Source organism: Anguilla anguilla, chromosome 16 (genome assembly GCF_013347855.1).
Source record: "Anguilla anguilla isolate fAngAng1 chromosome 16, fAngAng1.pri, whole genome shotgun sequence".
NCBI lineage: Eukaryota > Metazoa > Chordata > Actinopteri > Anguilliformes > Anguillidae > Anguilla > Anguilla anguilla.
The window spans coordinates 27,563,111-27,586,238 of record NC_049216.1 but is presented as its reverse complement, the minus strand read 5'-3'; the positions used below and the strand labels follow the sequence as shown (position 1 = coordinate 27,586,238).

General features: G+C 43.7%; 1 protein-coding gene across 6 annotated transcripts in view; it reads right to left on the bottom strand.

Annotated features, from left to right (window-relative positions):
* Positions 1–23,128, bottom strand: part of zfhx3 (zinc finger homeobox 3) — a 231,430-nt gene that overhangs the window by 17,192 nt on the left and 191,110 nt on the right. For all 6 annotated transcript variants that reach the window (XM_035396651.1, XM_035396656.1, XM_035396653.1 and 3 more), the window contains one exon: positions 6,196–6,303. In XM_035396651.1, coding sequence (XP_035252542.1) covers positions 6,196–6,303 — 108 coding nt within the window. The remainder of the gene's footprint in view (positions 1–6,195; positions 6,304–23,128) is intronic.

Sequence of the window (23,128 nt, the reverse complement as noted above, 5' to 3'; positions counted from 1 at the left end):
ACACAACAAAACTGGGAACACGCCGCAACAAAAATGAAACTGATAAAAAACAGAGGGCAAGACGACTGGACGTGGCACGCTTGGGCTGGTAGTGTAACATGAACTCGTATTACGGTGTGTGAGATCCAATAATAGGAACCATGACCACGGAGCTGGCTGCCGTGGGTCTCTCATCTCTCAGTGGACCGCGGTGTAACTCCTGCTGAGTATGTGGCGGGTTTCAGGAGGGAAATGGAAATGCTGTTATTAAAGAGCACGGTGAACTCAATGAATTTGGCTGAAGAAACCTTGCTAACCATTTAGCGAGCTGCTTCGAGATGTTATACTCAAAAGATTACACTTCAGAGCAATTTCAATACGCCGCACAAACTGATGAGGGGCCACTTCAGTTTTTACATTTCTATGCTTCACATTCAAAGTTTTCACAAGTCAAAAATTTGGCCAATCTTGCACTGAAACACTCCTTAAGGATCACAGCTCATTATATCAGCGATTACAGAGTGCTCTTGTCATCTGTCAATGATTTTAACAAAAAAAAAATTAAAATAAAATCAACTGTCTTTGAATTTTTGTCCCTTGGGATAACCTACCTAGCCCACCAGCATGACCTTTGCACCTTAGAGAGCAGCACCTGCCACCCTGACCCCTCAACCTGACCTTTAAATACACAATTCACAGTGACAGCAAACCAGTTCTGACAAGCCCAAAGAGTGTACTTTCATCGAACTGCGCAAAACGGAGGGGAAAAATCTTAAGAGCCAATTACGTGATTATTAATTCATGTCCCCTTTCCGTAAACCAAGGGCTTCTGTGCCGTCGAGTCCCGTAAGTGAATTGGACTTTGGCACCTTCCCTCACCTAACGTAGCGGGGCTACATCGCTCAGTCTGCCAAGAGGACGTCAGCGCAAATCTCCAAGTCTCTAGAGCAATAAGGAGCTTGTGTTTTCAAAAAGCGGTGGGGAGGGGGGGCATGTTAGCTTGAGTAACTGACTGACACAGGCCTGTCTGAATTAACACAACAGATCCTGCGCTATTGAAATCTTCATGGAATGCGGTCGCGGCAGCCATCGTCCAATTACAACGGTGTCCTTGGGAGGGGACCGTTAAGAGACAGGCGGCTAACCGGGTGCCTCGAATGAGGTTTTTTAAGGAAAGAGCAAAGGAGGAAAAATAAATTAATTCCCTCGGTGTTTTCTGAAAGTGCACTGCCGTTCCCCCAAAGAGGGCTGCTGGAGAGGCCTGCCCCCCGCTCTGGGTCTGCAAAGGCCCCGCTCTGGGACCGCAAAGGCCCCGCTCTGGGACTGCAAAGGCCCGGGCAGAAGGCATGTGGATCACCCCCTCCACGCCGGGCTCTCCACTGACCCGCTCTGGTGAGAGCGGGTCATTCAGATTCCAATGCGATGACTGTAGCACTGACGGCACCCAGCCACGGGCAGCCCTGCTACACGGCCCCCGCTGCCAGCACAGTCGTCCCGGGCCAGGAGCCACTTCCTCCCGCTCCCCCCCCCCCCCCCCCCCCCTCCCGGGTTAAATCCCCTACTAACTCAGCAGTGGCCACTGTCCAATGATGCCCTGCCCAGCGTCCTTCAGAGTAAATTTACAACATCTCTCACATGTCTCACACTGCCCGACAGCACACACTTCGCTACCCCAAACCCTTCCGACGACACCCCTGCACCTCAACGGGGCCAGATTACTCCTACCTCTCTCCTTTTCCCCTCTCCTCGAAATTACATAGGTTACACTTACCCCCCCCCAGTCCCTCAGCAATTTAACTATTAATATGAAAAAGCAGGTTTTACTCCCCAGTGCTACAACTCATTCTCCTTTAATACGTACGCTAACAATAACTGAATATTATCTCTTTTTTTTTTTTCCTTCCCCGTCTTTTTTAATCTGCAGCCAGTGCTGGAGCCCTGAGCGACATGGGGTTATATTCCATTTCACCTCATATTTCTCAGGTAATTACTTTGCATCAATTAATTTCAAATAAAGAAAATTAAAGCGAAGGCCTTCCGCCGAAGTGCCTCCCATATTGGGGCTCATCACTTCTCTGTATCCTTGGTGGATAACCCTGCCTTTATTAAATGAAAGAGCTTTTCTACTGCGAAGGAGAACTGGTTTGTATAGGCCTAGAGGCACGGCAGCAACAAAGACAAATTTCAAATAACGAAATTAAAAGAGATATCAATTAGCGGGGACTTTATTAATCTTAAAAATGGCACACAGGAACATAAACCATGTGAACAAAAACCTAAAAAATAAATCAATCTTTTCAAGTATTTTAGTTATATTCAAACTTTAAATCTTAAATTTCTATTACTTTTTTTTTTTTTTTTTCAAAATCATACAAAGATATTGCCAATGTGGTGAGACAGTCTGACTCATTTCAAGGCTGGCCAATGGGGTAAGGAACAGTGACAGCAAACAGAAACTTGTTAAGCCAGATTTTTTTGCAGTGAAACTTTATCTCCATTAGAAAAACTGCATCAGTCACATAAACACTGACTGATTCTGATTATAAATTTTCTATTAATGCAATCTGCTACTTTCAAATGTTTCATTATCTGGTAAAAAAAAAGGAACTCCTCTACCACTAATATGAGTCCCTCATGTTTAAGAGGGGAAAAAAAACAATGTGCTGCTGTATTAGAAAGAATTATTTTTAAAACATATCATGACAGCTGAAATGACAGTGCTGCCACATTTGCTACAGTATTTTTGACAGCTTCCTACTGCGTCAACATTCATGGCAGAAAAAGCAGTGCAATGAGGTTTTTTTTTTTTTTTTTTAAACATAGCGACATAATACAACAATTAATATGCTAAGTGAAACGATGGTAAGATTAAAGATGATGGATGCTGTTAATATTACACTTTCAGAAGGTTGGAGGCCACGGCAAAGATTTAAAAGATTTAATTACTGAAGAAATAAAATTACAAATGAAATGCTTTTTGAAGGTTAAATTTGTATCTTGGGCATCACACATCAGGATGCCTAATTTTTTCTTTTTGCTGTGAGCAGAACAGCCAATCCTGAAAGCCAGGAAATGTGTGTGACTTTCCTAGAGCGAGCTGCCCCTTGGCTATGCAGGATCTGTCTCCTCTCATTCAGCTGTGGGGCTGAGAGAGAGAGAGAGAGAGAGAGCTAGAGCCAGAACGCAGCTGCTACAGCTCCCCTCCACATGCAGGGGGCGCTGCTGTTCACTGTGAGCCAAATGCTGCAGCCCAAGTCTGTCTGCCCTTCTCACAAATTCAGACAGGACGCAGCACCCGGCTCACCAGCAATCACCCAATCATTCATACCAGTAAATAAATAAAGAAAGAGAAAAAAGATATGGGACCAATTTGGCTCAGTGCTGTGCTGGTGTCAGGATGCGGATGACCTGCTCTGTAATTTTATTTCCCCCCCTCCCCCCTCCAACCTCCACCCCCACCCCTCTCTCTCGCCAGGTTCTGTAATTTGAAAGTGTGGAACGGGGATGAGTGGAATTATTCATAACCCTCAATTGCTGAAGACCCCCCCCCCCAACCCAACCAGCCTCCTGCAGCCCCCCACCCCCCCAATACATCCCGCTTCCTGCACCCCCCTCCACTTCAATACCAACCCTCCCAATACATTTATGTTAAACATGTCAGATCCTATTCTTGCCATTCCTCCCTGCACTAAAGTGTATTAACAATTCTTCCTCTCTCAGCCCCCCTCCCCGAACCCCCCAACCCTTTTCTCTGTTGGCGACGCCCTTCCTCATTCCCCCCCACCCCTCGTTCTCCCCCACCTCCCCCCCCCCCCATGATTCTCTCGGCTGCTACATTAATACCCTCTCTGCTTTAATAGTGATTTGGTTCCCGATTCAGAGGAGAAAACGCTCCATTTCACAAACACTGCCTTAGATAGGAGTACAAGGCGGGGGTGTGTGTGGGGGGGGGGGGGGGGGGGAGCCGCCTTAGGGCACACTGTTTATAAATATTTTAGACCCAGCATTAGAAACAACCCCCAAATTGCTTATTGGGGAAGGTGACTAAATTGCGGCTTCTGCCAACATGATATCCATTGTTTAAATAAGTAATGATTCCAATGTAAAGCCTAGACTTGCCGTTGTTTTTCAAACCTTTCTCTTTCATAGCACATAATTACGAACAAACGTGGCACGTGTGGTTTCATGCGAAAACCATGTGAGCGATACAATGAAGAGATCCCTCTCTCGAGAGAGATGACATGCAAAACCTGCAAATGCATTTAACATGCACTTTATATCTTTTGCGGTGTCTTTAAGGAGAACTGCAGGCTGCGACACAAATAACGCATAAAAAGACTGACAGCGGCTTTTAACAGGAAACGCACTTCCATTTGGCCCATCTGCAATCACTTTCACTGACTGTCATTTAACAAGGGACCAGTCGCACAAAACCAGGCCCTAACGGTTCCACAACGGGAACGAGTAAAACTTGGAATGATATTCGGAACAGAGCAGCACGTCGGCCCGATGAAGAGCAGCTCAAATCTTCACAGACATTCTTTTAAATGAGGGGGTTAGGGCACAGCGCTGGTTTTTCACTTAACACCGGTGCTCACAGGATCGCCTCGAACCTACGCTGCTAGTCTTTTGCGAAGGTGGAATGGTGGCGTGGGGGGAATCTTCTGTTAAGTGGCTACCACATCGCTATCTCTCAGACTGCAACCTGGCCTGCTTCCCTTTTCACCCCCGCCACCTACAATGCATCCGCAGACATCAAACGGCCTCCCATCCCAGTACACCGATGCGCAGGCTATTTTTGCTTAAGAGTTGCTAATAAGGCAGAGGGAACCTGTGCATTTTTCATACACAAGCAGATATTCACTCCGTGAAAACCCTGAAACACATTTATTCAGTGATCAGAAACAAGCAGAGAGGAGGTTTGGAATTCAATAAGCCTCAATGAAATTGCATTTTTTTTTTTTCTTGAAAGGAGGAATCATTTTCTTGTACACTACAGATATCAGTGCATTTTTTTAAACCATACAACTCATTTTAATGCGATCTACAGTAGTGTTTCAGTGTGATGTGTTAGAAAATACTTTTTATACTTAATATTTTTTAGCAGATATGCACATTTTCCTTTCCCCTATAAGAGGGGAGTATCCAACTTTCAAAGGGAATAAACAAATCTGCCAGAATTATAAAAACATTTCCAGTAAGGAGGAGTGTTTGGTTTGATTTCAAAATTTCAAATCAACTATAATTTTCAATAACACTATTATCTAAAATATCTAAAAAATTGCCAAGACTTGTATTAGCATGGGTTACTAAGCACAAACATCGAGGCCGCACAAGCTGGAGAAAACAGTCTTATAGAGCTAAAAGTTAGGTTAAAATGCTGAGCTGTAAGTATGAGGTACAGGGGCACCCACGACTCCAGGCCAGCAGATGGGGCCTGGCAGAAGCATCACTTCCTACAGAGCACAGCACCCGAGCACACTGTGACAACATCACCAGCACAGAAATCAAAATACTTAAGAGAGGTTTACAAAGCCCACGTTCGGGAGCCTTCTGATCCCACCCAACAAGGTCAAACCTTGATATGCATACACATCTTGTGTAATCTATGGTTCTTGTTTTAAAAAAAATAAAATAAAATAAAAACAGAAATACATGATAATAATAGGTCATGTGTACAACCCATAATACAAACCATAGTACGGTTCAGCCCAGTATCTAAAGTACCATGAAATATCTTTTGTTTGAATTTTTCAGATTTAAGGTTTTTTTAATTTAATGAAACTGTAATGGGAACAGTAATGTAAACAGAGTACTTGTGCACATGCATTCACTACTGCCTGATTGGTTATTGCCTGCACAGTCCCAAACACAAAATCCACCGAGATAAGACAAAATGAGTGTCCCTTGATCAGATTACTTCAATAAATGGATATAAAACAATGGCAATAAACCATATTTAACAAATGTATGCTTTTAGCAAAGGCTACTAATAATTTACATTTTTCAATTTAATGATTTGAATTCATTTTAGAAGTATTATAATAAGGCACTGTAGTAAAACCATAGCTATATGCATGTGTTCTTTAATTTGGTAAGCAAAGAGGAATCAGGTTAAGAAATAACCTGATTACTGCTGGAGTGACGTGTTCGAGGAAGAAATTTCCCAAAAGCCACGATTCTCTGAAAGAGTACAGTCACTAAAATGGGCCTTACCTGCTCCTTTGGTGAGCTCCTTCTCCCCCCCACTCTCCCTGTCTTTGGTTTGGTCCTCCTGGTCAGTGGTGGTCTCGCTGGCTCCCTCAACATCCTCACTCAGCTCTCCTGCAGGGGGAGGAGAGGATGGAACATGTAAATCACCACTTCATCAGAATTGGTGGATGCACTTAAAGGGACAGCGCCATTTTTTCTGATGGGAGCTTAAAACAATTACAACCCACTAAAGAGAAAGGGCCTCTGTATATGTGCATAAAATCGGGATACAATAAATGATGCTTTGACTATTTTATTGACCATTTCATTTTTAACACGTGTAATTTTTTTTCCCATGGAGCACCTACCAACTGGAATAACAAATATTAAATTCTATTTAAAGCATTATGACTCCTAATAACAAAGACATTGTGTAAAATACAACAGTAACAATTATCCTATAGCTAAACATTAAATTATCTACAATTCCAAAGTTATAATTTAAATTTATACATGCCTATAAAAACAAATAATTTGGATGCAGCATAACAGTAAACCACATGCATGTGGTAGGAGCAAAACACACATTTTCCATTGAGCTTAAAATGAGATGGACAGGAAAAATAATAGTGTAGTGAGCATGTCTCTACTGTGGCAATGGTTTATCTTCCCCATTCAATATTATAGCCCCAAACAGCACATTGCAAAGTTATTTCAATATATGGCACTAACTACACATTTTGCCTGCCCAGCTACTGTGTAATGGTGCAGGTAATGCAAAATAGAACCATAAATATTTAAAACTTCCAGACCCACCATTTATATTTCTGCCAAGTCAAATGAAGAAATCCTCCCACAACCTCCTTAAAAGCTTCTGGTCAATATGCCAGGCCATTTAAAAGCAATGAACTCCAAACAATGGATAACCAATAATGTCATCTGTAAGTAACGTACCAGGAAAAAAATTACCAAAAATGGATAATAAAATGAACATCAATCCTGTTTACTTCTCCCCGGTGACTCCCTGCACCCGTCTGACTGTTAAGTTTGTTTAAAAGTAGTGTGACTAACACATGACAGCATTGATCGGACAACAGTAAACTGCACCACAGTCAATAACCCCTATCAGTTATTACACAAGTCAGCTAATTCTTGGCAAATGTACTTAAATGTTCCTTTGAAAGTGCCTCTGCTCTCTGGTCTCTACACATCAGGTTATTGATATATTGACATTGCAACAACAACAACAACAACACAAAAAATAATAATAATAAAAAATGCTGCTCAAATATTTATTTCTCTACCTAGTCCTATACTGCGACAGCACTCAAACACAAGGGTATGCGTCTGACATTACAACACCTAACATCCACAGGCCCACAAGAGCAGTCTGCACAGAAAGAAACTAACAGCCCCTTGTTTGTTTGTTTATTTACAGATATAGGCATATACCTATATGGTAACATAGCATCTGCTGACTGGAAAGTGGCGTTTCACAAGGCTCTTGAAAATACAGTATTATGGTCTGGAGGCATGAGGAAAAAAAAGAAGAGAAAATAATAAAAAAAAATGTGCAGTACCCTGTGTCTCACACAACGGCACAAGAATAAATATTTATCACTCTGCGAGGCAATTTCTCTCTGATGATTCCGTCTGACATCTGATGAACACAGGCGCCATAGGTGACTGATGGCTCTGCTGATTTACTTTGCAATTCATGGGCCTTTATTTGAATTCACAATTCAATCTTTTAAATGTTATATATTATTGAAACATGTTTTCTCAGTTTTTTTCTTTTTTTTTCTTTATCGACTTTGCAGGGAAAGGGTGTTATTCCTTATACGTTCCAGCGAGAAAACAAACGCAGTGATCTGTCTCTGACTGATTAATCAAATGCATATTTCTGTACATGATATGTACAATATGTCCAGAGGTTTTTGATGTGGTCTAATGCTTTGAGTTGCCCTTCCTATGGGCTCAATAGGCTTGCCACAACGTGACTGAATTTTCTGCACATAACACAATATATACATAGTCTGCATATCTCAGTATTCATAGGTGAATGAAAGAATAAAAAAGACACTCAACCAGGCATACAACAAGCCTGCGTAAAATGCTTATCCACTGTAATAAGACTGTGATTGTTTGAATTATGCAGCTGAAGAGAATGAATTATGAAGAGCACATATCATTTTGCATTTTGTTATGCTGTTTTAATTACTGATGCTCCTGGAGAATGCACACTACCAGGGAAATCATTTTCAAAACCTTAATTTCACTGTGGTTTTAACAGTGGCTGTTTGAAAGAAAGTAATTAAAGATAACACTATAGCCAAAGGCAAAAATACATTCAAACTAAAATCCATAAAGCCATAAGGTTGAATGAACATATGTAATTTCCCTGTTGTAGGCGATATTTCTAGGATTGTCAAAATAGTAAAATAATAAAATAAAAACGGAAGTCCACAGAATTGATTCATCTGGCAAGATGGAGTTAAGAGTAAAAACAAAAATAAACCATACTGATGAAAATATGTTTTTACCTCATTTAATAGAGGTCTGCTTTTTGTGTTGATTAGTTCCTCAAACATGTTAATACTATCACTGTGAATGGGGGAAACATAAAATTGTAAAATATAAAAAAAGCTGGAGTTTTATATTTAACTCCCCATAACTTGTAAATGTACACTGAGACCAGTTTGTGTTCAGCAATTCTAAATACCACAAATGCAATACTGCAACTATCAACATCACCTTTTGTGACAGATGCTTTTGCCTGGTTTGCCTGTTTGATTCCACATACAGAAAGACCAGCAGTTTGTAGGAGAATGACTGGTGCATGGATTATGTTGGTAAGCATTACTACACAGTGCAGACAATGATCCTGTGTTTAAATAAATGTATTTAAGTGGGACAACTGGTTCTGAACAAAAAAAAAGCACATTTAAGTGTTCCCAAGATTCTACTTGCGTATTTTTTTATTTTATTATCGTGCATGTTTCTATTATGTTACCACAGCAACACTCAGTTTCCGTCCAGCAGAACCCATCCCATGCTGGCTGGGAGATGCTAACCAAGCCCTGGAAAGCCAGTGAGCCGCCACAAACAAGTCCCAGAATTACAACTAACCCTAGCCCCAGCCCCAGTTCCAGCCCCGACCCCAGCCCCCAAAAACATCATTCTCTATTGACTCAAAGAATCATCCAAAACGACCTTGGCAGGCACACTCCGATTACAAAATAATCCACAAGCAAGTTTTACACCTTAAAAAATACTTTTTGATTCACTTCCCTTTTAGGCTCTATCCCCAGGTCTAATTCCACATTCAAAACTCCCTGTAGTCGAAATCTTACAGTAATCCGTGAGTCGGATTTCCACACTGTTCTACTGAACATAACAGCTGTCAGGGCTAACATTCACCAGGCAGATCTCCTGCAGGATGCTAGTGGGTTTGACCTCTCCCTGGCCCTCCTGCCACTTTTAAATATTTTTCTTAAATTAAGACAAATGGCACATTCGCCACAAGCTGCACAGTTGAGGAAACTCCCGGTAATGTATGCAAAAATGCAGAAATGTAATTTCACCGCCTGGGCCACGTCTTCAAACGGGAAATCGGCACGGGTTTTTCCTCATCTCATTTCCATCGGTATTACACAACGATTAAAGCCGGGCCAGACATAATTAATGAAAGGTCACAAGTGGCCTGAGAGGAGGTAGCAAATAGAAAACGTACCAAATTAAGTCAGAGATTAGGACTAGAAGGAGATAGAAACACTCACAGCTATGGCAACAGGCCATCTCGAATCTAAAATTTAAAAATATAAAAGGACAATAGCCCGAAGGTCGACATCTTACTAATTGTCCTCATTAACCCGCCTGATGAAATTATATTAAACTTTTCCTTTAATCTAATAATGTCATCTGCCTGAATGAGCACACTGCAGCAACATAATACCCACATATTCTGGAGACAAAAACAGAACAGTTCCGCCTTTCTTTCAAAGAAACAGGTGAACAACAGCTTTGTGTTTTAATATTGTTATTCCTGTGAGATATGCGAGGTGAGCATCGCTGGCCTCCACAGCTGAGTGAAATGGTTTAACTAAAGACCAGGACTGGGCAGAAGCACACGACCGGCTCTGTCTATTTCTCTCTCTCTCTTTCTTTCATTTACTGCCTAAGAGTGCAGGGCCCCAGACCCACCCATAGGTGTCACCCTACACAAGCTGGGAAAGAGCGCGTGCACACACACACACACACACACGTCTGTACGCACGCAGGGAGAGACGGAGAGAAACAGACAGATGAATGCACGGCAAAGACGGATACGCTTTTAAAAAGGGAGGAAAAAAATGCGAAGATGACAAAAGCAGACGCTTCAACAGGAAGCAAAGACGAAGTAAAAGATAGCCAAACCACTAGAATTATCTTCAGGTACATGAGAGGCACTATCATTTTCCAGTAAGGATAATAAATAAAGTAAAGCTAATGATAATAAACAGAGACAACCAGGGAAATAAATAATTGATGGCGCGCTTGACTCCTTTAGGAGCCTACAGACAGAAATAAAGGATAGCCTAATTGCACAATGTACAAGCTCTTGTCCAGCCTCCTCCCAGACCAGCAGTACGAGACAACACGACCAGCCCGTCTGCTTCTCACCAAGAGCTCAGGAGCCCAGTAACTGGCTTCTCATTACAGTCATTACAGTTGCTGCAGCTATTGTAATCATTTTAAGCAGGTGTCGTGGTACAGACTGTAATTCTGAGGTGCCCTTCCTTAACTTCATCCTGACGCTTCCTCTGTTTTTTTTTTTTTGCCTGTTTTTTTGGCCTTAAGTACCACTGCTGACTGTCTTACTTCGCACCTAAAAGCTGCTCTTTTCCTTTTCCCCTCCCCTGTTCTCTCTCACACCCTTCCCACATATCAGAGCTGGGCTGAATCTGGGCTGTGCGGTGTTCAAATGAAAAAGACAGGAGAGTGTACTCTGGTGCTATGGGACACAGGCCCCATACCGCTGTTCTTTCATGAATCGTCTGCTCCTTGCATCCGCACCTCCGTGCCCCGTCACCCCTCCCCACCCCTCACAAGCCACCCTTCTAAACCACAATACACACACAAAAAAAAAAACACTGACACCCCACCTCCCCCCCCCCCCCTCAAAACTGCCACCCAGTCTTCCCTGCATCTCTACCCTTGACACGTTGTCAGAAAGCCACTGCAAGGCAAAACACTCCCTGCTCCAGGACCAGAGGGGTCAAAAACAGAGCGAGAGAGCTGCTCTCTACTGAAAACCCTGGACTGACAAACTGACGCCCATCCCCCATGCACGCACGCACGCACACAAACACACACAGACACAGACACACGGACGGACACACACTCTCCCTACACAGTATTATTTTCTAAAAAACAACTGCATCATCTCACTCCAAAGCTTTTTGCATTCCTGTTAAAATGTGGCTTACTAGAATGAGAAATGGCAAAAATAAGAGACATGGGGAAAATACCTACATCATGTTGCCATAAAACCACGCAAGAAAAAAAAAGCGCAAGTGCTAAAGTAAATGCTAAAAATATCCAGAGAAATACAAAATATGAAAAAAATGCTTTCCCAAAGTATATTTAAATAAAGGCGAAGCTATCAGCAAGAGAAGGTAAAGTAATGCATGAAAAAGGGTTTGCAAAAAAAAAAAAAATACAAACATGCCCACCAAAAATGTGCAAACCAAAAAACAACACAAAAAACAGAAATTCCTACATTGTTCACACACACACACACACACGCACGCACGCACGCACACACACACACACACACGCTGGACACACCTAAGATGCAAACAAACTATACCTTCATGGTTTGCTTAAGATGGATCTCTCTTGTGGTGGATGTCTGAGTTGCGTGCTAAATTCCTGACCTGTCTCCGTGTCCCTGCTGGCCCTGACATGACCCCGGGAGCAGTTGAAGGGATCTAAATGTGAATGAATACTTTGTGTCTCCATGGGGCTGGGAAGGGGATGGCGAAAGGACCGAGGAGGAGTGGAGGGTTATTAAGGGGGAGGGGGTACGGGGGGGGGGGTTTTGCAGCTAATAGCTGAAAAACTTTAAAAAGCGAGTTAATCACAAACAGCAGGGAAAGCTCACACTGCCTTAGAACAATACTGCCGCCCCCAGCCCCACGCTGCACCCCTCCTTCCCACACAATCCCTCTATCCCCCTCTTCCACCATCCCTCCCGTCGGCTTCTAAGCAACACTTAATGTGATCCCCCCCCAAGCCTTTCAAAGTCACTGGCCATTTTGGTGGACACTACATTTAGGGCACTGTGGGACAGGCGGATGGAATTCTTGTTATCTGTGCGGACTGGCAAAAGAGTAGGTCCACAAGAACACAGACACCTCATCAACGTACACTTCTGAAAAATAGCTGAAAGGATATTATACATTTTATTTATTTCAGCTGATAGGTGGATGCTTTCTCGATTTTTCCATGTGTGTACATGTGTATATATGTAGAAAGACAGGACAAATATACAGCACATCTTGTGATTTTTCAGCTTTCTCCTTATCTGACAAATTATATTAGATTGTCTTTAATGTGTAAAAACAAGATTTTTTTTTCTTCCAAATAGCTATACCATGGTTACTGAAGTACTTCCATGACAACAATAATATGAAGAATTATTTTAACATTTATGATTATGTTCATATTAACCATTAAATTGCTCACCTATGTTAATGTTAATTCAGAAGTGACTGAATTAAAATGTATACATCATGCCTGCACACTACGGATCACAGAGTAAATATCCTTTAGTAGAACAGATGCAGTCTTATCCTACTGCTAGCACTGAGCAAAGCATACAAAAAAATTACAAACAAAAACAAAAATACGGACCAAAACTAAGTTATGTGCTGTTTATGAATGAATCTGTCAATGCATAATAAATACACCATATAATTGCTGTATGCATCTCTAGTAAAATAATAATTAATTAATAATAATAAATTATTATTAATAATAATAATAATAATAATAATAATAATAATAAAATCCTGCAGCGTGAAGCGGCAGTACTAGAGGCCAGTGGATCTGAACATTCTGGGCTAATGTAATTTGAAGAAGTGAGCATTCAGGAGTTCCTTTCACTTTGCACCAGCTCAACTCAAAAAGCAACAAAGGGAAGCCATTAGGCGGCTTGTGACAGATGCACAAACACAGCACATAATGACGCGGCCGGGGCGGCTGCACTCTTCCCGGGCCTGGGCCGGGCTAAAAGCCCAGGCACGGGGCCGCGGGCTCGCCGGACATCACTCCCGGATGCCCGGAGGTTATTGTCCAACACAAAGAAGGGTTACATTGTGCTCCTCTTCATCTTTCTCAGCCTCTTTTCTCCTACACTGCACTGACTCACCTATTTCTAGATGCACTGGGGTGAGGTGGGGGGGGGGGTGGGGGGCGCAGAGGAGAGAGATTGGGTGGGCGGATGGGTGGTTTGGGGGGGAGGAGGGGGTTGCAAGGAAGGAACAACAAAAACACCATTGACGTTGTCACGAAGGGCAATCACATCGGCTCGGAAATATTCACCAGTGGCTCGGAAAATGCGATGGTACAGTTGTGACAGCCAGAGAGCCTGCCCTCCGCCCATTCCCCCATCAGGACGGAAGCGCCCCGGCCGTTCTGAATATGTATAACCCAGAAAATGTATTGATTTTTCATTTGACGAAAAAGGACAGAAAAAATCACATAACCTGAAACTGTCACAGCCTCTCTGTTCATAGTTCATCTCCCCCCACGTTAGCCTTTAGTCACAAATGCACTTTAATTACCAGGTAGAGTGCACAACAGAGCGGTTCTCCACTGAGCAACACAGGCACATGCACTCTTATGACAGCACACCATGCCCACAAACACCTCCTGTAACTACAGTCTCGATAATCATGCCTAAATAGATCCGGTTTAATTCATTACAGTTAAAAAGTTAAAAGGGGAAAAAAAAAAAACATTTTCCAAACTAGAATAAAAAAAAACAGTATCTACCAATTCTTTAAAAATAGGCAGTGAAAAATTAATTTTTAAAAATTATGCATATAGCATAAACATGAATAACCCTTTAGGTTTCCTTCAAAATTGTGTTTTTTTCTACCCATTTACATGGCTTTCCAAGAAGCTCCATTTTCCCTAATGTATATATTGCTTATATGTATTTTTCCCATCCTTCTACAAGTTGTATGTGTCCATTAAAATGTAATTAACTGTTTACGTTTCTCTTTAGGAAGCATGGGCCAGTCTGATGGACCACATGAAGATCTAGGCCTGTCGATTTATCGACCCTGCCATTTGCATATCTTTGTAGTGCATCTATCTGCCTGTGGATCAGTCTGTGGAGGTATTAGCTCGAAAAATCAATGCGTCCATGGCTGATTGTACACATCGCACACCAAGGTGTGTGCTGGAATCAAGCTGGCAGCTCCCATATGGCTGTGCGTTCTAGGGTTTCCATCTACAAAAAAAAAATGGAGTAACCACAAAATATTCACCATCCCTCTACAGGTTGGCCCAATTTCACCTCGCTCTCTATGCCGTGCTGTGCATCCACACAAACCAGTACAGGGAGGATCAGTGTACGCCTTTCAATACAAGCAGGGAGATTAAACAGAATTTTCAAGGTTTATGAATACCAAAATAATTAATCAATATCATTTAGAAAAAAAAAGCCCATTTGGGATATTACTGAGGGCTGTTTGGCCAGCGAAGCACACATTTTAGCGTTTTTTTTACAACTGACGTTACTGAGGGAAGGAGAACGAACTGCTAGGCAGCTGCACTTCCACCGGATCTGAGGGTATACTGTGTCTGTCAGCTGTCCGTGGGGCACGCAGGTAACAGTTGCCGTCGGAGCTCTGACGGTCACGCCGTGACGACCAGGTTGTGACAGGTGCGTGTGACACGGCGACGGCGAGCCGAGTCGAGCGATGACACAGAGTGGGCAGCCACAAAGCGGTGGCAACTGCTGAGCAACACGGCCACAAAGCGGTGGCAACTGCTGAGCAACACTCTGACCTCGGCGTGGACACGGGACTGCAGGGAATTTCTGCTTTTAGAAGCTGCTAGGAGACAGTGCAGAGGAGAGCAAAGATAGCAGACCCTGTACACCGTTTCTCTGGCAAAACCCAGCCGGGTTTTACCACATTAAACCGCCTTTTGTGCGAGTTAGACCCCTTCCCTGGCTGTGGAGGTTTATGCTACGACGCTGAGGTGCAGCAGGCGCTGGTGCTAAAAGCAGACAGAAGTCAGCAGACACACAGACACCTGCGAACATGGACTGCACCATTAGAATTCCACTCTGGGCGTCTGTTAACAGTAATCAACTAAGCAAATGCGGGGATTACATCTTTCAATCACTCTAAAACATCGACAAAAAATACCGGCATTTATTGAAAGCGAGATTCTGTTCACTCTCCTCATATCGGGTCGGTTTTTTTTTAATAAAAATCAAACAGTGAGTGGTTCCTTTCCCTGTTGCTCTTTCTCTCCCTCTCTCTCTTTGCATATCCCTTCCATTACTTTCACATGAAATATGAAAAGGCAATATCCTCTCTGTGTTTGTACTGAAGCGTAATGCGATTGTGTTGTCATTTATGGGAAATAATCGCAAACCTCTCTTTCATTTTCCAGTTCAAATAACCATGAAAAATTAGCCGGCAATGTCAGGGGGGACAACAAAGGGACACGTTCAGACGATCGCTCCACCACCGCGCTTGACATTTCTCCTTAATAGGAAAACGGGCGCTTGTTTCTTTCTCTTTTTTTTTTAAACCTCTCTTTTTTTAATTAAAAAGTTCTGCACTTTGATCTGAATAAATCTGCCCCTTTTCTATTCTCTGAAAAGAGGGGAGACCGGGGGTGTCATGGTGCAGATTACTGGCTAAACCCCCCAAAAACCTATCTGCCCTCAACCCCCACCCCTCCTTGCGGCTGCTGTCCAAGGGAAAAGATGGCCACATGACCACTGCAGGGTCTCCCCGGCCACCATTCCGCAGCGGGGATAAATAATTCAGCAGCTATCAGACTATCAAACACACACTCGAGACATCGAGCATCAAGGTCCATCCAAACCCATTGGCTACTAAGTCCTACAGATAATAACTGTAACATAATATGTGCTGCAGCGCTAATGGTAACTGGGATTCCTGGACTAATTGCAAATCTGCCTTTGAAAAAAAAGCCCTCAGTTTTAGAATGAAGAGCATGGAACTCTTCTTTTCTTCTTAATCCAATTGTTTTAATCATTATTACTACTTTAATCCTTAATATGTAAGCATTTTCCACACTAATAATGCACAGTATAAGCAACTTTGTTTTCTAACATAATTATGACAGATCTAGCATGCTGGTGTCCTTGTTGCAGTTTTTTTTTTTTTGCCATTCACGATACATTTTGTACTAATGAAACAAAGCAGCCTTCGTTTAAACACCTGCTTTTAACAGTAAATCCCGGGGTGTGAAACAATCCCATGCTGGTACGGACATATTTTTCATTAAGAAATAAGTCATTCCCAAGCAATCCCTGCTCCCACAGCGATGACAAGCTTTGCACATTTCAACGCCACATGCCACTACGCGAAAAATAAATAAATATGTGAATAAATAAATTTCCGCCACCATTCCGTATTACTCAAATAAAATGTGCTCCCGGAATTTCAAAGCAACGGAATTAATCTGGCATTCCCCCTGCAGTGAGCCGCTGCTACTGGAAGATGAGTTATTGCATCCAGGAGTCGAGCGGAGCAGGCAGGTGTGCGCAGGATTACACTGCACAGGCCGGCGTGTCTTAGGACGGTCCTGCGGTCTCCACGCTAACCCTCAGCACCGCTCAGATACACGCACACGCTGAGCTGTGTGTGTGTGAGCGTGTTCACATGCATGTGCGCATGCGTGCATCTGGAGATAAATATACACATATATGTTTTTTTTTTTTTTAATGCAATGGATTTTTCTTTGCAAATGATTTGTTCACAAATCATTTGTAATTCATGAAAAAACAAAAGCTTTACTCGCTGGGTTTTTGTATTGTTTCATGCTAAATTTATTTGTTTTCAATATTGATAGATCTGAGCATTTTCATTTGAGCGTCGTGTGTAGTGTCCTAGTCTGTGATGTGCATGCCAAGTAAATCCAGGGGAAAAAAAAGAGATTAAATTTCAGCAGTTCTAGCATTCATTTCCTATAACACATTAATTGAATCTAAAATTCTTTGTATTATTTACCTACTTAAATATGTATTTACTTTTGAAACCTTAATTAGAGAGGCAGCTGTAAGCCAGGGGAAGGAATGAAACACAGTATTTATCTTTCGGTCTATCGAGTTATCTGTTTAATCTAAACAGTATATCCATCCAATCTCATATCAGCCTATACTAATCTAAATCTAATCAGTTTACAAATTTGGTGTATGGATGCCAGCTCACCCGAGAAGGAGACACTCTAAGAGAGAGAGAGGGGGGAAAAAAAAGAAAAAAAAAAAAAAACATTCTCTGAAATGATAATCTTGTCAGCGCAGGATGAATTTCGCCCTTGGTATTCCCAAGCCCCTTTTCCCCTCCACTCTCCCTTTCTCCTGCAGGTCCTAATAATGTAAACTGACGGAGGCTCTGCAGCCAGTGCTACAGTCTTCCTGTATTCAGCTCCACCAGCCAGGGTCACACGTGTCAAGTGAGCACACTTCATTTCTTTTCAATTTTCTGCTGCACACTATTTGGGCTTTTAACTGCAGCCAGACAGCGCTGGAGATTTAATTCTTAGCTTGAGCCCCGAAATGTCCGCGCTTTACAGCCGTTTACGGTTGTAATTCCCTCTCGCCGGGTCTCCGTCTTCCCCTTCGCCTCCCGCTCTCCCCCGGCACAGACACACGCTCCTTCCTGGGGCTTCGGGCCCAGAATGCACCTCACCACCGAGAGCTTTGTCCTTAATCTCGAGAAAAAAGAGCAAGTGTTCACATTTGACGTTTTTTTTACTTTTTGTCCGGACTTACGTTGCAAAACCAGGATTCTTTATTTCTGTAGAGTCGTTCCTACATTTATATTTTAGTTTCAAATCTTTTTCTCTCTCTCTCACGCGCACACACACACACAGAACACTGAACTGCTCACAAAATTGAATTTCTCAAGGAGAAATAGGTGTTTAATAGGTGTTAGATTCTCGGTTATTTCAAAGTGATGAACAGAGAAACTGTGGAGTAATCACACCGCAACTAGAAAGACATTAAAATCTTCTCTGCAGTCAACAACAATACATTTATTCATGTTGCATTTATCCCTCAGAATATGACCTCCTGGTACCCCAGAAACATACAAGAGTGAGCCTTGGTTACTGCCTTAGTTACACTATAGCAACACCAGCTACTGTCTTGATAAAGCGCTCTTTCTGCGGACAGACTGACGAATAAAATAATTTTTCATTAAATAATGAGCATTTGAACACGGCATGGTGGTGGAGCAAGCAGTGCGATACAGCAAGAAGGTACCGAGTTTGAATCCTGGCCGAGGGCTTTTTTGTGTAGAGTTTGCATGGTTTCCACCAGATACTCTGGTTTCTCCCATAGACCAAAGATATGCAGGTTAGGTTAGGAGGAGACTTTAAATTGTCCTTGAATGTGTGAGTGAATGGTGTATGGGCTCTGCGAAGGGTGACCTGTCCAGTGTGTATCCTTGTCTTTCACCCAATGTTTTCTTAAAAATTATTTCTCCTCTACTTAACCAGGGTAGTCACATTAGGATTGACATTTCCCTGGAGTCTACATGTCTACTACGCAAACACGGGGAGAACAAGGAAACTCCAGTCCAGGACCTGGAACCTCCTTCTAGCGAGGCAGCAGTGCTAACCACTGCGCTACCCACCGTATGCTGGGATGGGCTCAAGCCCCCTGACCCACCCACCCAAACCTGCGACCCTGAGCAGGGGGTAAGCGGTTTGTAAAATGCCTGGATGTATGGACATTTGAACATGTACCTGTTGTTGAATCAGGGAGGGGGCAAAATGGAACCGACTGTCTGTTTTCGGACGGGGGCACACATTCTTTGAGGCCACGGAGAGCGGAGACGAGATTGGAGCAACAAAGAGCAGCTCCCATCAGCCTCAGAGCGCGTGTCACCAAATAAGGTTATTAATTTATGCGGTGCTGGGAACATTATGAGAGATGCACCACCACATAATTTAATAATACTTTAAAACTTTCAGAGGAAACTGTTAGCTTAATGGGCCCAGGATCACATCAGCAACATTTGTGAAATGAAAGGTTAGCCAGCACCATTTCGCTGACTCCACAGATAGGCATGGAAATTAGCAGGTCAACAGGAGCTACCAGGCCCGTGGTCTCACTCAGGCATTACGGCGGATTAAAAATCGCGCTTAATAGCCGGGCCCTCGGAGACGACAGCCTGGCTAAATTGGCTGCACGCACTGTACCCACCCGGCGCCGCTCTCGGGTTAGGCCGGGGTCCGCGGGCCTTTGTTTGCGATGTTGCCGTCGTTATTGATGCAGTTTTGCGCGCGGTGATGCTTCTCTCTCTAATTAGCGGGGAGTTGCTCTTATTGTAATGCGGGTGAGAGTCGGGGGCAGGTAGAGTATCAATTATTCATTGGACAGGTAAATATTTGGGTGGTGTGAAGGCTGAGATGCTAAGAGGAAGAGGGTCTCCGGGGGATGGGGAGAAAACAAACTTGGGGCCGGATAGAAAAATTTGGCTCAGCCATGGGCACAGGATCCATACCATGATCATCAGAACAGCTCAATTAAAAGCCAAGATGAGGGAGGCGCACTAGTATGCAAAGTTTTACTGAACACTTGGGGAATTGAGCAACAATGTGTAGCCCGTTGGAGCTTTATGATAAACAAACACAGGTACGCTATTGCTAAGAAATGCTCCAGATGCAGCTGTTCTGACTCTGATGGTATAGCGTGTGTGTGCTCAGGAACAAGAACAAGAGCAGGAATAATGCTTCAACTGTCCTCCCTGGACACTGGGTCAGTTAAAGCAGCCCCTCCTGTCCTGCTCCTCCTTGGATCAGCCTATTTCTCCTTGCCCCTTGTCCGTCCAAACCCAGCCCAGGCACTGCTCTTACCCCCACTGCCCCCATGGCCTTCCAGGCCTCTCACCTCTCTCCACTGTAAAGCACCTGAAACCCTAGCCCTTCCCCTCTCTTCCCCTCTCTTCCTCAGCCAGCCCGGCAGCTCAGGGCTGCCTCTCCCCCAGCCTGGGTCCTGGCCGGGCGGCCTCAGAGGATACCCTATGATAAGAATTCATTTCTGCCAATTATGTGCTCTTGTCCGCGGCCTCAGTTCATCAGTTCAGTGCAGCCAAGTCAATGAAGGGGCCTTTAATGAAGTAATCAGATGCAGCCTGGCTCCCAGGACCCTGCTCTCAGCTCCTGGCTCCCAGTGCAGGCTGTACAGTGGAATTAATTCATGACCCTGTCTTCATGGACTGAAGGATAAGCTGTACCCCCCCCCCCCCCGCCCTCCCCTCCTCTCCCCCCAAGGCCTAGCCTTTCTCTCAGGGAGAGCCTGTAGTTTGGTTCAGTCCGGCGAGGCCCCGGTGGTTCTGGTAACAGGACCCTGAACAGGTTAAGGCAGCAGCGGGGAGCTTTATTCTTCCCACGTGTGGAGGTGGAGAACAGAGGGGCTGCTGGAGAAGGCCGGGCCGGGGCTGGCCCTCTCTCTCCCTCTCGCCCCGTCTCCCTTTCCAACATGTGGAAACCATTACCAGGGTTTTTGTGAGAGGAATGCATGTGTTGAATAATAATCTGTGCCTTAAACGGACGGATTCTGGTTCTCCTTTGTATTGTAATGCCGTGAATGTTCCACCTTAAATAAAAAAGGCCCGTTTGATCTATTTAATATTTGCTGTCTCTCTGTTCTGGCGATGAAGCAAGTACAGAGGTTATCTGCGATCCAGCCAAGGAGCAGACGCACACTGACACTCACACACTCGCACAAATACGGCTGTGATGCATTATTATTTAATGCATATTTCCAGATTTCACTACTGGGGATGTATGTCTTTTTTGTAGCTTAATTTTGTCTCAAGCCTCGTCACACAATGATTCTACCCCAGCAGATTGCGTAATGTCTAAAGGAACAGCGTAAGGAAAGGTTGAAGCCAAAGGAATTCAAACATGGGAACTGTTATGAGTAATAACAGTAATAATCCATGCATTTTAACACTGCTGTCTCGGGAGGGGTGGTGGGGTTGTTTTGATTGTGAAACCTCTGCGGAAAGGGAAATTATCACATAAAAATCCCCCAGAAAGCCGGCTGTTTGTGGGAGGATGGTTCAAAAACAAGCAAAATTCACCGGTAAAGTTATAACGAACAACGTAACCGCAGATTTTGCATAAAACACCACGGAAACAGACTGGCAGCGAACTCCAGGATACAGGCCAGAAGTCTCGTCTACTTGTTATCGGGAAGTCTGCAGCTTGTAAATACACGGCGCTCTCATTACACAAAAATGCTCCACCTGTTTTTTAAAAACACTAGCCGGCCCTGCGCCCTCGTTTTAAGCGAGAGGTGCTCGGTTACCCAACGAACGAACGTCTGGCTGCGCGCGGACAGGCAGCCGCTGGCACCGCGCCCGCCCCCGACGGCGACGCCCCTTCTGCCCTCGTCTCCCGCGGCGACGCGCGGCGGTCCCGCGGTGCCGGTGGCCCGATTCCACCTGACAGGGGGTTCCTTAACAAGCGGCGGCGATTAACCTCAGGAGCAGGCAGCTGGCGTGTGATGTAGTGCGCTCGCCATGGCAGAGGGGCCCTATTGATCCCACACATACTTGGTGCCTTCCAAGTTGTTTGTGATCAATATGCAAATGGGCCGCGGCATCGATTCGATATTAATTTTCAATTAGGGAATCCTCCGGGGGGTCCCGCGGGGTCAATACGGAACCATTCAAAGCGCGGGCTTGAGAAAGTTCCAGGCATTGACGTTCCCTTCCCCAAGACAACTTACTTACTGTTTATTTAGCCGGCCCTGTTGTAAGCACTGATTAAGGCTGCAGGTTGCAGGCGTGAAGACTGATGAGGCTTTCGCTCCACTTCCTTAAATGCCACCGATAATAATGTAGATCTAAACGGGATTCTACGTGGAATTCATAGATTTCGTTTTTTACTTAACGCTGCTCTTGTTAGCTGGTTTATCTTTTCCTGCATTGTCCTTTTTTTTTTTTTAGAAAATGATCTACACATATTGCCTCAGCACATTAGAGGTTCTTCGCACTATATCCATTTACTTTTCCTCTGTTTGTCAAGGGAAACAGCTTTATCAACCAACAAGTCTAGCTATCTCTCTGGTATTAGAAATCATGTTTAGCACATTATCACCTACAGTACCCAAGACAGGTCTCAAAACAGCTAAACAAGTAAATAATTAAGGATGGTCTCAATAATTAATGAAAAACAATGATAGAGACATTAGTCAGCACATACAGTAGGCTTTCTAACTCAGCAATGAGGTGTAATTTACTGGAACTCAGGAATAACTTAACGGGGCTAGGTAAAGTTGTGAAAACTATAACCTTGTTTTTTTATAGAATAAGACCGAGGGGACTTCAATTACTTTTACCAGATGTCACCTGATCTTCCATTTCTGTTTCTCAAGCAATAACCTTTGCCTAGATTGAGAGAAATACCAGTCGAGGTTGTGGAGGAGGAAAAAAAAAGCCACCCTCTGTTTAAATGGTGTTCTCTGATAAGTGAGGTAATGAATTCCAGACAGGACTAGTCTTGCCCCTCAATTTGAAAACAATAGTATTGATTTATAAGCGTGTTGTATTTCCTGTACTGACTGCGTGTCTATCAGTGGCAGCTTCATTGAGTGCTGGGGCTTGTCACTGTGATCTCCTCCAGCTGTTTAAAGAGCCAGGGCCTGACAGCTGCAGCGCCTCGCCTGCACGAACAGAGA